The sequence below is a fragment of the Oreochromis niloticus genome, linkage group LG4 (assembly GCF_001858045.2).
Source record: "Oreochromis niloticus isolate F11D_XX linkage group LG4, O_niloticus_UMD_NMBU, whole genome shotgun sequence".
Classification (NCBI taxonomy): domain Eukaryota; kingdom Metazoa; phylum Chordata; class Actinopteri; order Cichliformes; family Cichlidae; genus Oreochromis; species Oreochromis niloticus.
Window position 1 is genome coordinate 9,462,504 of NC_031969.2, and position 13,511 is coordinate 9,476,014.

At 42.7% G+C, this 13,511-nt stretch overlaps 1 protein-coding gene across 1 annotated transcript; it reads left to right on the forward strand.

The window, feature by feature from the left end:
* Positions 1 to 270: 270 nt before the first annotated feature.
* Positions 271 to 9,951, forward strand: smcr8a (Smith-Magenis syndrome chromosome region, candidate 8a). Its single transcript, XM_013270139.3, has 3 exons — positions 271 to 911; positions 2,584 to 4,338; positions 6,811 to 9,951. The coding sequence occupies exons 1-3, from the start codon at positions 310 to 312 to the stop codon at positions 7,265 to 7,267; spliced, it is 2,814 nt and encodes a 937-aa protein (XP_013125593.1). The 5' UTR covers positions 271 to 309; the 3' UTR covers positions 7,268 to 9,951.
* Positions 9,952 to 13,511: the final 3,560 nt, after the last annotated feature.

Consider the following 13,511-nt stretch of genomic DNA (forward strand, 5'->3'; position numbering starts at 1 on the left):
ACAGACGCTCATTTGTGTTTCTGTGATTCAGCTGCTTTTTTTTTTTTTTTTAAATAAGCGATCCTCCTCTGTGGACTAAACTATGCAGGGGCGCAGATGCCTTTAGGGACACCTGTGTGTCCCCCGCTTCGTGAGTTATATAAAACAGATTGATTTTCTTGGACCCTTTTCACGCTTAATCAGCATCACCTGGCGAGGTGCTTTATGGACTGTGTGAGTGCAGGATGACCTGTTTAACTGTTTTTTAAGGCTATTAGTGGAACTGCACTCGTGTCTTGTGTTTCTCATGTCTTGCTTAGAAACACCACTATGATAGGCTCCCCGGATGTGGTGGCTTTCGCTAAAGAGGATGAGTATGGGCAGACCAGTCCTGATCTCTGGCCTCTCCCAGAGGAGTTCTCTGTCCCCCTCTATCCTCTGGCTGACTCCAACCCCTGGGCCAAAACCTCCTATGCCAAGTTCACCAAAGACTTCATCCTCATCTCAGAGTTCTCTGAACAGGTGGGCCCACAGCCTCTCCTTACTATCCCAGATGATCCCAAAGTCTGTGGCACTTTCGACCTCAACTACTTCTCCCTGCGCATCATGTCAGTGGACTACCAGGCCTCCTTCGTGGGGCATCCGCCTGGCACTGGCTACCCAAGGCTCAGCTTTGTGGAGGACTCCAGGGTGGTGTTGGGCGACTCGAAAGAGGGGGCATTTGCCTATGTGCATCACCTTACCCTTTATGACCTTGAGGCGAGAGGCTTCGTGCGGCCCTTCTGCATGGCCTACGTTGCAGCAGATGAAAAGAAGATCATGCTGCAGTTTCAGGAGCTTTCTCTTCGCTTCTCGCAGGCTTCAGAGTGCCTGAAGGCCGGGAACAGGAGAGCATTTGCCAAGGAACTCCAGAGGAAGCTCCGAGACCTTGAGTAAGAATGCCAGTGCAACCTTAACTGTTCTCCTATGTACGGTTTAAAAAGATTTCATCCAAATAAGAAGTTTCAGATTCTCAGTGAGCAGGGTTTCTTGGCAGCTTGATCTACTGATGTGTGCTAGAATGATGCTTCTGTGGGCTAGAAGGATCAGGGATGGCTGTCACTGTAGAGTACTGAAACTCTATAACACAAACAGGTGCCCTAAATGGAAGGTGGGGGATTCTCAACCCTTAAAGGAAAAACTATGTGTGTTTGGACATTTAGCCAGCAGAAAAGAAGTGATGAGAGATTAGTTTGATTTAGTTTGATCTGAACTGTGAGGCTGAGTTTTGGCACAGCTGTGATTTGAATCAAATGTTAACATGCTGGGATTAAAAATATGAGTATTCTGACATTTAATTGATATTATGTTGATAGGTTTCAAAATATTTTTAACTACTATAATGCTAAAAGAAATGTGAGAGGATTATCCTGTCCTCCGGCGACAATGTGCCTTCACCAGACACTTTATTAGGTACATCTTTGAAGCACCGTGTTGGCCCCCCTTTTACCTTCAGAACAGCCTTAATTCTTCATGGCTTAGATTCAGCAAGATGCTAGAAGCTTTTCTCAGAGATTTTGATCCATATTGACATGAGAGCATCACACAGTTACTGCAGATTTGTCGCATGGGCATCTGTGATGTGAATCTCCTGTTCCACCACATCCCAAAGGTGGGAAGTGGTAGAACAGGAGACCTTCCACTGAGATCTGGTGACTGTGGCGACCATATGAGTACAGTGAACTTGTCATGTTCAAGAAGCCAGTTTGAGATGATTAATGTTTTTTGAAATGATGTGTTATCCTGTTGAAAGCAGCCATCAGATGATCACAGTAGTCATAAAGGGATGGACATGGTAAGCAACAATACTCAGGTGGACTGTGACGTAACAAAAAACTGTAGCCTCAGTTTTTTTGTTCTTAGCTGACAGGACCCAGTGTGGTCTTCAGCTGCTGTACATGTTGTGTGTTCAGAGATGTTCCTCTGCATAAATTGGCTGTAACAAGCAGTTATTTGAGTAGCTGTAGCCTTCCTGCCATCTGGAAATTCCCCTTTGGTGTCAAGAAGACATTTTCTCCCAGAGAACTGTCGCTCACTGGGCATTTTCTGTTTTTCAAACTAGTCTCTGTAAACCTAAGAGATGTTTGTGTGGCACAGTCAGTAGTAATAGCAGCCACGTGATTGACTGATTAGATATTTGAACAGCTATATCTCGTAAAGTGGCCTGTGATTGTATTTCTGTACAGAATTTAATCCATTTTGTAGCTGTCAAAAAATCCAAACCATCATGTGTTAGATGGTCACTAAACTCAGCAGGGTTCATACTCTGTGGACAATGAATGTGTATATAACATCGTCATAATTCATTCAATAATGGGTACGATATTTTACCATTCATCAATGTATTGGTAAAATCAGTTAGCAGATCAATACAGATATCATTGGAGCCACAATAATAGCATTGCTAAAAATAAAATGATCCCCACTCTGCTCCAAGCTGTGGGTCTCAGCTGCAGGTATCCAGTGTTTCCTGTGCTTGGTTAGTCTTATCCTGTTGTGTCAGGTAATATTTATATCCCTGTGTGAAAAACAGGTCGATCACTATCTCTGTTGTGCTCTCCTCAGGTACACTCACTCTGTGTTGCAGCGGGAGGAGGGCCTGCAGAGGGAGGCGGGGCCTCAGAGCATGTACTCTGCTCATGCTGTGGAGAAGGCCAACGAACTGGCCAACGTGGAAAAGAGCATTTTTGAACACAGAGACTTGCTGAAGCAGATCAGCTCCTACCACCGCCGTCCACGACGGGATCCTCACGCTGTCACCTGCCAAAAGTGTGTGGACGAGTGCTTGAGTGAGTGCGAAGAGCTGCTGAACAAATACGCCAAGATTGCCTACCCTTGTGGTTACGGTGAGAAAGCGGGGAAAGGAGAGGGTCATCCTCGTGGACAAGGTGAAGATGATGATGAGGAGGAGGAGGGTGTTAAACGCAAGCTCTCCTACACGCCACAGCTGATCAAAGCTAAATCTGCCAAATGTTTTGACAAGCGCCTGAAGACCCTGCAGGAGCTGTGTGACAAGACTTTCTATGAGGCCACTGTGGAGCTCCTGAAGGAGACAGAAAGAAGTTTCCGTGGTGACCTGTGTTACCTCTACACACGCCGCCTGGACAAGGCACTGCAGAGAAAACAGAGAGTCACTACCTTTTTGTTTGAGGAGGACCTCAATGATGATGACGAGGATGAACTGGGAACACTAAGACCATTCTGTGCTGTGAACCATGCCGTAGATAATTATGTACTCTTAAATCCGCCTCCTATTGTTCTGGCACCAGAACCTCATGAGCTGGATGCGCTGGAACGTCCGGAGCATCTAGACCCAGCTTCTGAGACCAGTATTACTCTGGAGAGTGAGCTCGGACTTGGGGAGAGTCATCTGGAGTCCTCCCCTTCAGACCAGACTCTTGAAACCCAGGAGAGCTCAGAGGAGACCAAAGGAAGCTTCAGCAGTGATAAGAGTGGAGTGGGTCTAGCAGAGATACAGCAGAGTCTGGTTAGTATGAAGTCAGAAGCGCCTGATCCTGATCCCGACTCTGACTTGACCCCTGACCCCAACCATAACCTGGAGAGAGAGAGCAGCAGTGAAGAGATGGAGACAACTGCAGGGGAGGATGAAGGTGAGAATGGTGGAGACCAGACACCCATGTCTTTGTTGGAAGTGGTGTCTGAGCTTGAGGCCAACAGGGAGGAGGAGTGCGAAGGAGTAAGTGGGTCCGAGTTGCTGGTTCCGATAGACACAGCATGCTGTATGGTCCAGGAGGGTTTCCTCTATGAGGCTTCTGCCCCAGAGGCAGTGCCTCATCTCTGCCAAAACTCTCATCTGCAGCCCTCTCAAACCCTTGTGGTCAACCAGGAACCCCAGGCCCTTCTTCCACTCCAGGATGACTACACTGTCGGCTCTCCGTGCTCGGAGAGCCCTGCGACTGGGTTGGAGCTGCCTAGTGGCCTCCTTGGAGATGCAGTTTCCCGTACTTCGGCGGAAGATGGGTCAGACTGCACCATGAGTGCTTCCACGGGGTCCGATCAGACCGCGTCACCTCTCGGCTATGGGGCGTTGGTGACCTTGCGTCAGAGGAAGAAGGCTGGCCAAGGAGCCTTGAGGTTTGTGCGTCAGTACCCCTTTGCCATCCAAGCCCTGTGGTGCCTGCTGAGTGGCAGAACCCTGGTGGTGCTCGGGGCAGATGAGGGGAGAGTCCGCCGGTTGGTGGCGGCTCTGGCTCTCTTCGTACCGGCTCCGGGGAAGTGTGGAGAGAGGGTTCAAGCTTGGTTGTCCTGTCCCTTCACCCTGACTGACCTGCAGAGGTGGAAACTCATTGGATTGCAGAGGTATGAATGGAGTCAAGAAACTCTGATGCACTTTGGCATTATAGGCAGTTAATCACAGACATTCATACTTTCTAAGCTCAGCGGAATGGGTAGTACTAGGAAAATCAAACTAATGAGTGATGACGCTTTTAACAAAGATTAAATAAAGCATAAAGTTTGCTTTTCACTGAACCTTAGCAAGTCTCCATCAATGTGAAGTTTGAAGGTGACTGTTTATTCTACATTTTCTTGTTTGTATTGCGCCGTACGCTACTCTTACTCATCCCCCGTGACTCACACTTTGATGACTCACACAGCTAAGCATACAGCTATTCAACCTTGAGCACATCTGTCCCTGAACTTCTTTTTCATTTCTACTCATCTTTCTGATGACAACGTGGGCTGTGAATCCCCCAAAGTCATTCACACAAGATGGGGATTCAAGGCGACTGAGTGTATTTGTTACACTCATTCAGTTGATACATAGACAACAAGTATAACATTCAGATTCTGCTGAATTGTGCAATGCTAAGGCTTGTGCAGCAGGTAATGTAACACTACAGTGAAATCATTCATAAGTAGATAAAGTATCAGAATTGGTACATAAACTCTTTTATTATTAAAAGACTTGCCTTTTTGAATGATCTTAGTGTGGAATCACAAATCATTAATCATCCATTTAGAAATCAACTTTAAAAGTCTAAAATGACTCAGAAAAATTACAGTCTATCTAATTCAACTCTCTCTCTATATACATATATATCACCAAATCACAACAGTCACTTCAAGGTGCTTTATATTGTAAGGTAAAGATCCTACAATAATACGAAGAAAACTCCAACATTAGGAAATCCTCTATGAGAAAGCACATGGCAACAGTGGGAAGGAAAAACTGCCTTTTACCAGGAAGAAACTTCCAACACAACCAAGCTCAGGGAGGGGCAGCTATCTGCCCAGAGTAGTTATGAGTAAGGGGAGGGAGACAGGACAAAAAACACATTGTTGAAGAAAGGCAGAGATTATTTTTTTCAGTAAAAGGACTAGATGTTACAATCCCTGACAATGCAGATTACATGCAGAGTGTTGTGTAAACATATTGAGTGAAGAAGAAACACCCAGTGGATCATGGGAATCCACCAGCAGCTTGAGTCTGTTGCAGTGTGACAAAAATAAGGGTGGATTGGGGTGACCTGATCCAGCCCTAACTAAAAGTGGGAGCTGGTTCCACAGAAGAGGGGCCTGAGAGCTGAAGGCTCTGCCTCCCATTCTACTTTTAAATGTCCTACTTTTTTTCTTTTCTTTTTTTAAATATGCACATTGAAGGATATATATTCTGGTCAGAAAAAGACTGAAAGATTCCTCATTGTGTTACTTTACAATGAAGTAAACAAGGGAAGGGGAGAACATTAACTAATCTCAAAAACCTGGTAGCATAGTTGGATTAGTTACACAAATTACTGTATATAAAAAAAATAAATAAAATAAAATAGCTGAGCTGTGCAGTGGTGTATCAGTGAGCTTGATCCTGTCCAAAGACCAATATGAAGTGGCTGTTTATATGACCGTAAATAGCTGTCCATCTTCCTGTGTTAGCCTGTTTTCAAAAATAAATATATATTTAAAAAACAAAACAAATCAAAAATGTAGGTAAACAGCTGAACAGATGTTGCCTTGAATGCATGAAAATAAATGAATCGCATGCAAATAAATTGTCACTGGATGAGAGTTAAATATCCAAACCCAGTTGCTACCCAGTTGATGGTGCTATCAAAGGGATAAAAAGTAAAACCTTTCAAAATGTATCTAGTGATTGAAATTCTGCCATAAAACAGCAGTTTTCCAAAACTGTAATACAGGCCAAATTGGAAAATTGTTTAACTCTGAAAATTCAAGTGGCTAATGGGATTTTTCAAATTAATGGCTCCACAGAGCCCTTAATTTGGTGCTTTTACCCACTTTTAAAATATTGTTTCAATTATCTGCTGCACTGTACATCAGATGTGATTTTTGTGGCCCATCTGATTGTTCTCATTAGTCTAATTGTTTTTCCAAACACAGCCCTTTGCATACTAGGTTTAACTATTACATGCACATGCTACAGTATAGTTTGGCCTATGATTTTATGATTTTGTTGCTAGGCAACATAGAGACATCATAATGTATCATGCATAAGTTTTTTAGAGATTAGGTGTTATTGGCATAAAATTAAAATGACCTTGTCTTTTACCAGGTGTTATAGGTGCATAAACCCTACACAGGTAATTTTTGCCAGTTGCTAGGCAATGTGATGATGCCAAAAATAAGTGAGGATGCAATGAGATGAATTTTCAGGAGCCTGAATTGTACCAAGTGTGGTTGCTGAACTCCTGATGGTTCCTTTATTTTGAGACTCTAATGCACTGAGCAGCATTCAGAAATGCCTTAGTTGTTTTTGAGTAACAGGAGAGAGGGAGAACTAACAAGGACCGCTGTCTTGCTCTCTCGTCCCCACAGGGTCGCATCCCCCCTGGGCTCCAGCATGCTTTACTCGCTCTCCCGCTACAGCCGCTACATCTCCATCCTGGACGCCGACCACAAAACCTTACGCTGCCCGCCGTATCGTGGCCAGCTGCTTGCGAACATCGCTGACCACCGCACCTATATCCGCCGGGGCTCCACCTACTTCCTCCACTTGCAGAGTACACTCTGTCACCTGGCAGCCAAGGCCTTCTTGTTCACTTTCACCCATCACCTCCACCTGCCGGTCAGCTCCACCGAGGGGCTCGAGGTCGTGGAGAGCCGCCGCCGGTGCTTCCTGCAGGAGCAGCTGGGGCTTAGCGAGGAGGACAGCCAGATACTGCTCTACCTCAGTCAGCTCATCACTCAGCAGTACCTACAGCCCACTGGCAGCAGTGCAGCAGCACCTTCTTTTAGTTTTAACTACACCACCAGCATTTTATATAAGATCTAATACTACACAGGGAGGAGGATTGTTACATTTTTGCAGAATTCATCTGTGATATTTCACTTTTTAATGGACCAAATGTGATCTTAATAAGGTCTAGGGTCAGTTTAGTTTCAGGACAAAACTCACTGCACTGGTTATGGTTTTATCTGTGCTCCATCTCTCCGTCTCTCTCTGCCTTGCTGTCTCTTTCCTTCGGAGCAGGGAGAAGGATACAGAGTGAGTTGTGACTGTCTGTGAGCGGATCACTTGAGTGTATTCGATCTGGAGCATATTGACGCAGCTACAGAGCAGAGCAACAGAGCGGATGAAGGCTGGCACACACACACACACCTGTTAAATGTTACAGAACTCAATCTGACGCCACTGCTCGTGTGTGCTCAGCCGGCAGCTTGCAAACAGGTTCGGTCTCAGCTAAGTGTCAACACCTACCAGTCACGGAGCAGTTTGTCAGCTTTGACTTCATTCGCGCTATATGTAAACATGTTTTTCAGGCTTATGGGAACAAACTCACATATGCTGACACTTTGTGCCCATCGAGGACAGACGTCTGCTTACGACACCTAATTAGCACCGCGGAGGCTTATTACAGCAAGTTTTTGTGACATTCCTAAATATTTGAAAATCACCGCAGAACTTTCAAAGGTCAAAACACTTTAATTTTCTTCGTTTTGCACATCCACACTCTTGTTATTCATCCTCTCTTTGTTATGAATTCATTTTAATGCACATTCCTGCACAGATGAATGTCCTGCTACCGTCTGAATTTGACCGAGTTAGACTTAACCTGTGAGAGCACTAAGGGCTGCTGGGTTGCTCATGCATGAGGAAGTTAGAAGAGCTTGGATTCATTCAGCTCCATGTGATAAGTTGCATGTACTGTAATTGCACACGCATTTAACCGTGTATAGAGCCAGCAGCTGCCGAAACCTGTTGGTATTTACTCCTGCTGAGCATTTTCACTATTATTATTACTCACACAGTCAGGAAGATTTTATAGCCTCTTAACCTGTATTAGATTTCACTGTTGTCTTAAACTTGTGTGAGGCTGTCGGGGTGATCGCTGTACTGATAATCTTTTTGGTTTCGTCGTGTTTAGATGAAGTGACTTTGACCAGATGCTGAACAGTTTTGAGGACGCGTTTTGTTTTGTATAGTTTTTATTATGAGAGGAAATTCTTTCTCGCGCCATCCGGGGTTTGATTTCAGACAGTTGCCTGTCCTTTATTTAACAAACCTTTGCTGGGGATGTGTTCTGAACAAATCTCTGTTGTGTATTTATTGTTATTTTTGATTCTGACCATTTGTCTGTGATTTGTGCACATTTGTGTTTGGACAATTGAAGAAGTAAGACATTTTAAAGTGGCCGTATTATTATTCTAATTTACAGAGCCATGCTTTCATTGCTGGGCTCCAGTAGTGTACCTTCCCATGATTCACACAGTAGTCGGTATTTATCTTACTTTATATTGGGCCCCTTAGTACATCCAATGTGTGAATCAAGCTGTCCCTTTTAGCCACCTTCCTGCTGATTGGCTGCCCTTCACCTGACTTCTACTACAGAATCTGGTGCAGGTGATTGGCACCATCTCCATGTACCCGTTTATAAAGTTCTGAAAACAAACTAAGCCTATTAAAATGCACAGTTTCACGATTTCCCAATTCGATCCAGAAGAAGGAGATAGTGAGTTTAAGGTTTACAGACAAGTTTACGCTGTCTGCTTATTGTGGGACAGAACACTGGATATTTATTTCAGCGTTTGCATAAAGTATATCCTCTTTAATAGTTGTATAGATGAGGAAAGTGGCTGAAATTGACACTAAAGTGGAAAACTGTAAAGAAATACCAAAGGTATGTGGCCAGTAAAATGTTCTGACAGTACAGTATAACTGCTTTTACTTCTAATCAAAGCTCGCAAGCTTTAGCAAAACTGCGAGAGCAGCTTAGCTAAATGTAAATGTGCCCATTCATTGTAATTACTAACTTACAGGTCACTTATAGCCTGTGGTTCGGACTCCTCAACCTCTTTTAAAGCATAATAGGTCCACTTTAATTATTGAAGTTATATTGGCCAGTAATGAAGAAGCGTCCTCGACAGTGTCTTTAAATTTTATTGTTCCTAGTTCTGTGGCGTCAGTGATTGGAGCTGTCATGGTAACTGTACTTGTGAATGCATGGTTTTAATGTGAAAGGTCAAACAGCGGAGGATCAGGTCTGCTGTCTTCTAACTACATTCAAGGCTTTTAAAACAATTGACAGCAATCTGAAAATTTTTAAATTCCATTCAGTGTATTATTTCAGTTTAGTGCAGTTTGGGCTTAGTGATTATCGTTCTTTTGCTGCATGTGATGTCTGTTTAAAGCGCTTGAAAGCTACTTTTTTTTTTTATTTGTGCTCAAATGTTACAGCATTTGTTTTTTAGTAGCTAATGTCTCCCTAATGCAAAAAGCTGAATGTAATCTGAATAAGCCATACCACAGTGTGCTTAACATGTTGTCACTCAGTGTCCTTACGTTGCCATATCATGTCTACCTTTTGTATCTCATCATGAGGGGGCGCTGAGCTGTCTTCCGCTCCGTACGGCGGTGTGTTTGCCAGTGACCTGAATAAAGCACGTTGTGAATGTCTTGATGTTTTTAATGCCATGTTGATGATATTCATTTATTAAATTATTTTTTTGCCTGATTAAGCACTTGTAATCGTGTTGATAATGCTGAACCTTACTGTGAGAAACTGCAACGACAGACCAGCACAACCCGCAGTACAAATCACCGTTAAGCAGGACAGAGACCAGCAGATTTGTGTCTGCGTGAGTGGCTTTAGTGATGGCAGAGGTGTCAGTGTTTGAGGTGTCATGAATAATAAATGTTCAGCTGTGAATACATCTAATTGCAATGCTGGAGCAGCAGAAGGAAAGTGGCTGAGGGCGGAGAAAGTGCCAGTAAATGCATAATGTGGGGGGAAAAAGTCTGCACCAATACAGAAATGATTCCTCTTGATTTTATTTTCATGCTTTTCGGGAACTAAACGTGTGGGGAGGTCAGTGCCTAACTTGTGATATTTGGTTCAGTCTTTAATGATCAAATGATTTTGTAGGGAACATGCCTTGATGTCTCTGGTGTTTGTTGTTTAGCATCTTGGTCAAATTCAAAGACGATAAACTGTCTTCATTATATCTTGCTTTTGAGAATATGTTTTTTGGAAGAAATATAAATGTGTAGTACTGTGCAAAAGTATCAAGTCACTCCTCATTTCTCTATATTTAGCTAGGAAATGGAAATATAGGTGCATATACAGGGAGTGCAGAATTATTAGGCAAATGAGTATTTTGTCCACATCATCCTCTTCATGCATGTTGTCTTACTCCAAGCTGTATAGGCTCGAAAGCCTACTACCAATTAAGCATATTAGGTGATGTGCATCTCTGTAATGAGAAGGGGTGTGGTCTAATGACATCAACACCCTATATCAGGTGTGCATAATTATTAGGCAACTTCCTTTCCTTTGGCAAAATGGGTCAAAAGAAGGACTTGACAGGCTCAGAAAAGTCAAAAATAGTGAGATATCTTGCAGAGGGATGCAGCAGTCTTAAAATTGCAAAGCTCCTGAAGCGTGATCATCGAACAATCAAGCGTTTCATTCAAAATAGTCAACAGGGTCGCAAGAAGCGTGTGGAAAAACCAAGGCGCAAAATAACTGCCCATGAACTGAGAAAAGTCAAGCGTGCAGCTGCCAAGATGCCACTTGCCACCAGTTTGGCCATATTTCAGAGCTGCAACATCACTGGAGTGCCCAAAAGCACAAGGTGTGCAATACTCAGAGACATGGCCAAGGTAAGAAAGGCTGAAAGACGACCACCACTGAACAAGACACACAAGCTGAAACGTCAAGACTGGGCCAAGAAATATCTCAAGACTGATTTTTCTAAGGTTTTATGGACTGATGAAATGAGAGTGAGTCTTGATGGGCCAGATGGATGGGCCCGTGGCTGGATTGGTAAAGGGCAGAGAGCCCCAGTCCGACTCAGACGCCAGCAAGGTGGAGGTGGAGTACTGGTTTGGGCTGGTATCATCAAAGATGAGCTTGTGGGGCCTTTTCGGGTTGAGGATGGAGTCAAGCTCAACTCCCAGTCCTACTGCCAGTTTCTGGAAGACACCTTCTTCAAGCAGTGGTACAGGAAGAAGTCTGCATCCTTCAAGAAAAACATGATTTTCATGCAGGACAATGCTCCATCACACGCGTCCAAGTACTCCACAGCGTGGCTGGCAAGAAAGGGTATAAAAGAAGAAAAACTAATGACATGGCCTCCTTGTTCACCTGATCTGAACCCCATTGAGAACCTGTGGTCCATCATCAAATGTGAGATTTACAAGGAGGGAAAACAGTACACCTCTCTGAACAGTGTCTGGGAGGCTGTGGTTGCTGCTGCATGCAATGTTGATGGTGAACAGATCAAAACACTGACAGAATCCATGGATGGCAGGCTTTTGAGTGTCCTTGCAAAGAAAGGTGGCTATATTGGTCTCTGATTTGTTTTTGTTTTGTTTTTGAATGTCAGAAATGTATATTTGTGAATGTGGAGATGTTATATTGGTTTCACTGGTAAAAATAAATAATTGAAATGGGTATATATTTGTTTTTTGTTACGTTGCCTAATAATTATGCACAGTAATAGTCACCTGCACACACAGATATCCCCCTAAAATAGCTAAAACTAAAAACAAACTAAAAATTACTTCCAAAAACATTCAGCTTTGATATTGAGTTTTTTGGGTTCATTGAGAACATGGTTGTTGTTCAATAATAAAATTATTCCTCAAAAATACAACTTGCCTAATAATTCTGCACTCCCTGTATAAGACAAAAACAGTGTGCAATTCTAACAAGCTTGAAAGTCAATATTTGGTACAATCACCTTTATTTTTCAACACACTTATTCTCTCTTAGGCAGTTTTTTTGACATTTCTTTAAGTCGTCTTCAGGAATAGTTCTCCAGGCTTCTTGAAGGACATTCAAAGCTCTTCTTTTCAATGTTGGCTTTGTTCTGTTCTCTGTCAGGATGATCCCATCCTGCTTCAATAATGTTGAGGTCTGTGCTCTGGGGAGGCCAATCCATGACTAATAGTTTTCCACAGTGTGTGTGTGTGTGTGTGTGTGTGTGTGTGTGTGTGTTTTTTGTTTTTTCTTCCTATCCAGGTTTGTGTTTACTGCATTGGGAGTGTGTTTGGGATCATTGTCATGCTGAAAAATGATTTAACCCCAAAATTTCAAATTTGATTCATCACTCAATTCAATTTTATTTATATAGCGCCAAATCACAACAATAGTCATACCTTAGACAGAACTAGGCTCAGGGAAGTCCCGATACTATTAGTCTGTTGTTTCCTCAGATGTATTGTAAGGACACACAACACGTCATGCTGAGTTATGCCAAGTTTTTGGCTAATAGTTCTTTTTTTAAAAAAAGACCCCTGTTGGTGCAAAAATACCATTTTAAACATGTCAAAATGTCATATTTGGTGTTTTTTGAAGATTTTACTAAAGAGTAAATTATGTTGTAAATTAGTTTCACTGAACGAGCCCGTTCTCACACCACATCCAGTGAGTTTACTTGCCACAGATTTACAAGTTTAGACTCCCAAAACATCAAACCCAAATCAAATCATATGTCTGAGGAGCCCTGCAAAACCACATGTGGACGGTTCAAGGACAGGTGTCCAAGCAAGTGTTCGAGGTTTTATTACATGTTCATAATGACATGACTTTTAGTATAATAAAATTCAAACATCTCTGACACGTATCCATGAATAAAGCAACACCGCAGTGGTTTAATAACACTCAATGAGAACATTTTTCTAGGGAGGCTCAGCAAAGGTTGTAAATTCAATAATTCATTGTTCAGTTATTTGACTTTGTGTGTAGTTTGGTGCTATCAAGTGGTGAGCTGATTCAACATATTTGCTCCGTTTTCAATGAGATCTCATCTCATTTATGTTTAACAACTCCCACTATCCCTTCAATATTTTACACAGAGAAAATGTAATCAAAGGGAAGGTCTTATACTTTTATGTGGATTAGAAAAATGTAACTAATGGTTTGGATTGCTCAACAGTGACATGTGACCTGCAGATGAAAAAAGTGGTGGAAAAACCATTTTAATCCAAAGCAGCTCACAGACTTAATGATCCCAGTGTATTGATTGATATTGTATATTTTTTTTGTAGGATTAATATCATTCAACTGTCATTC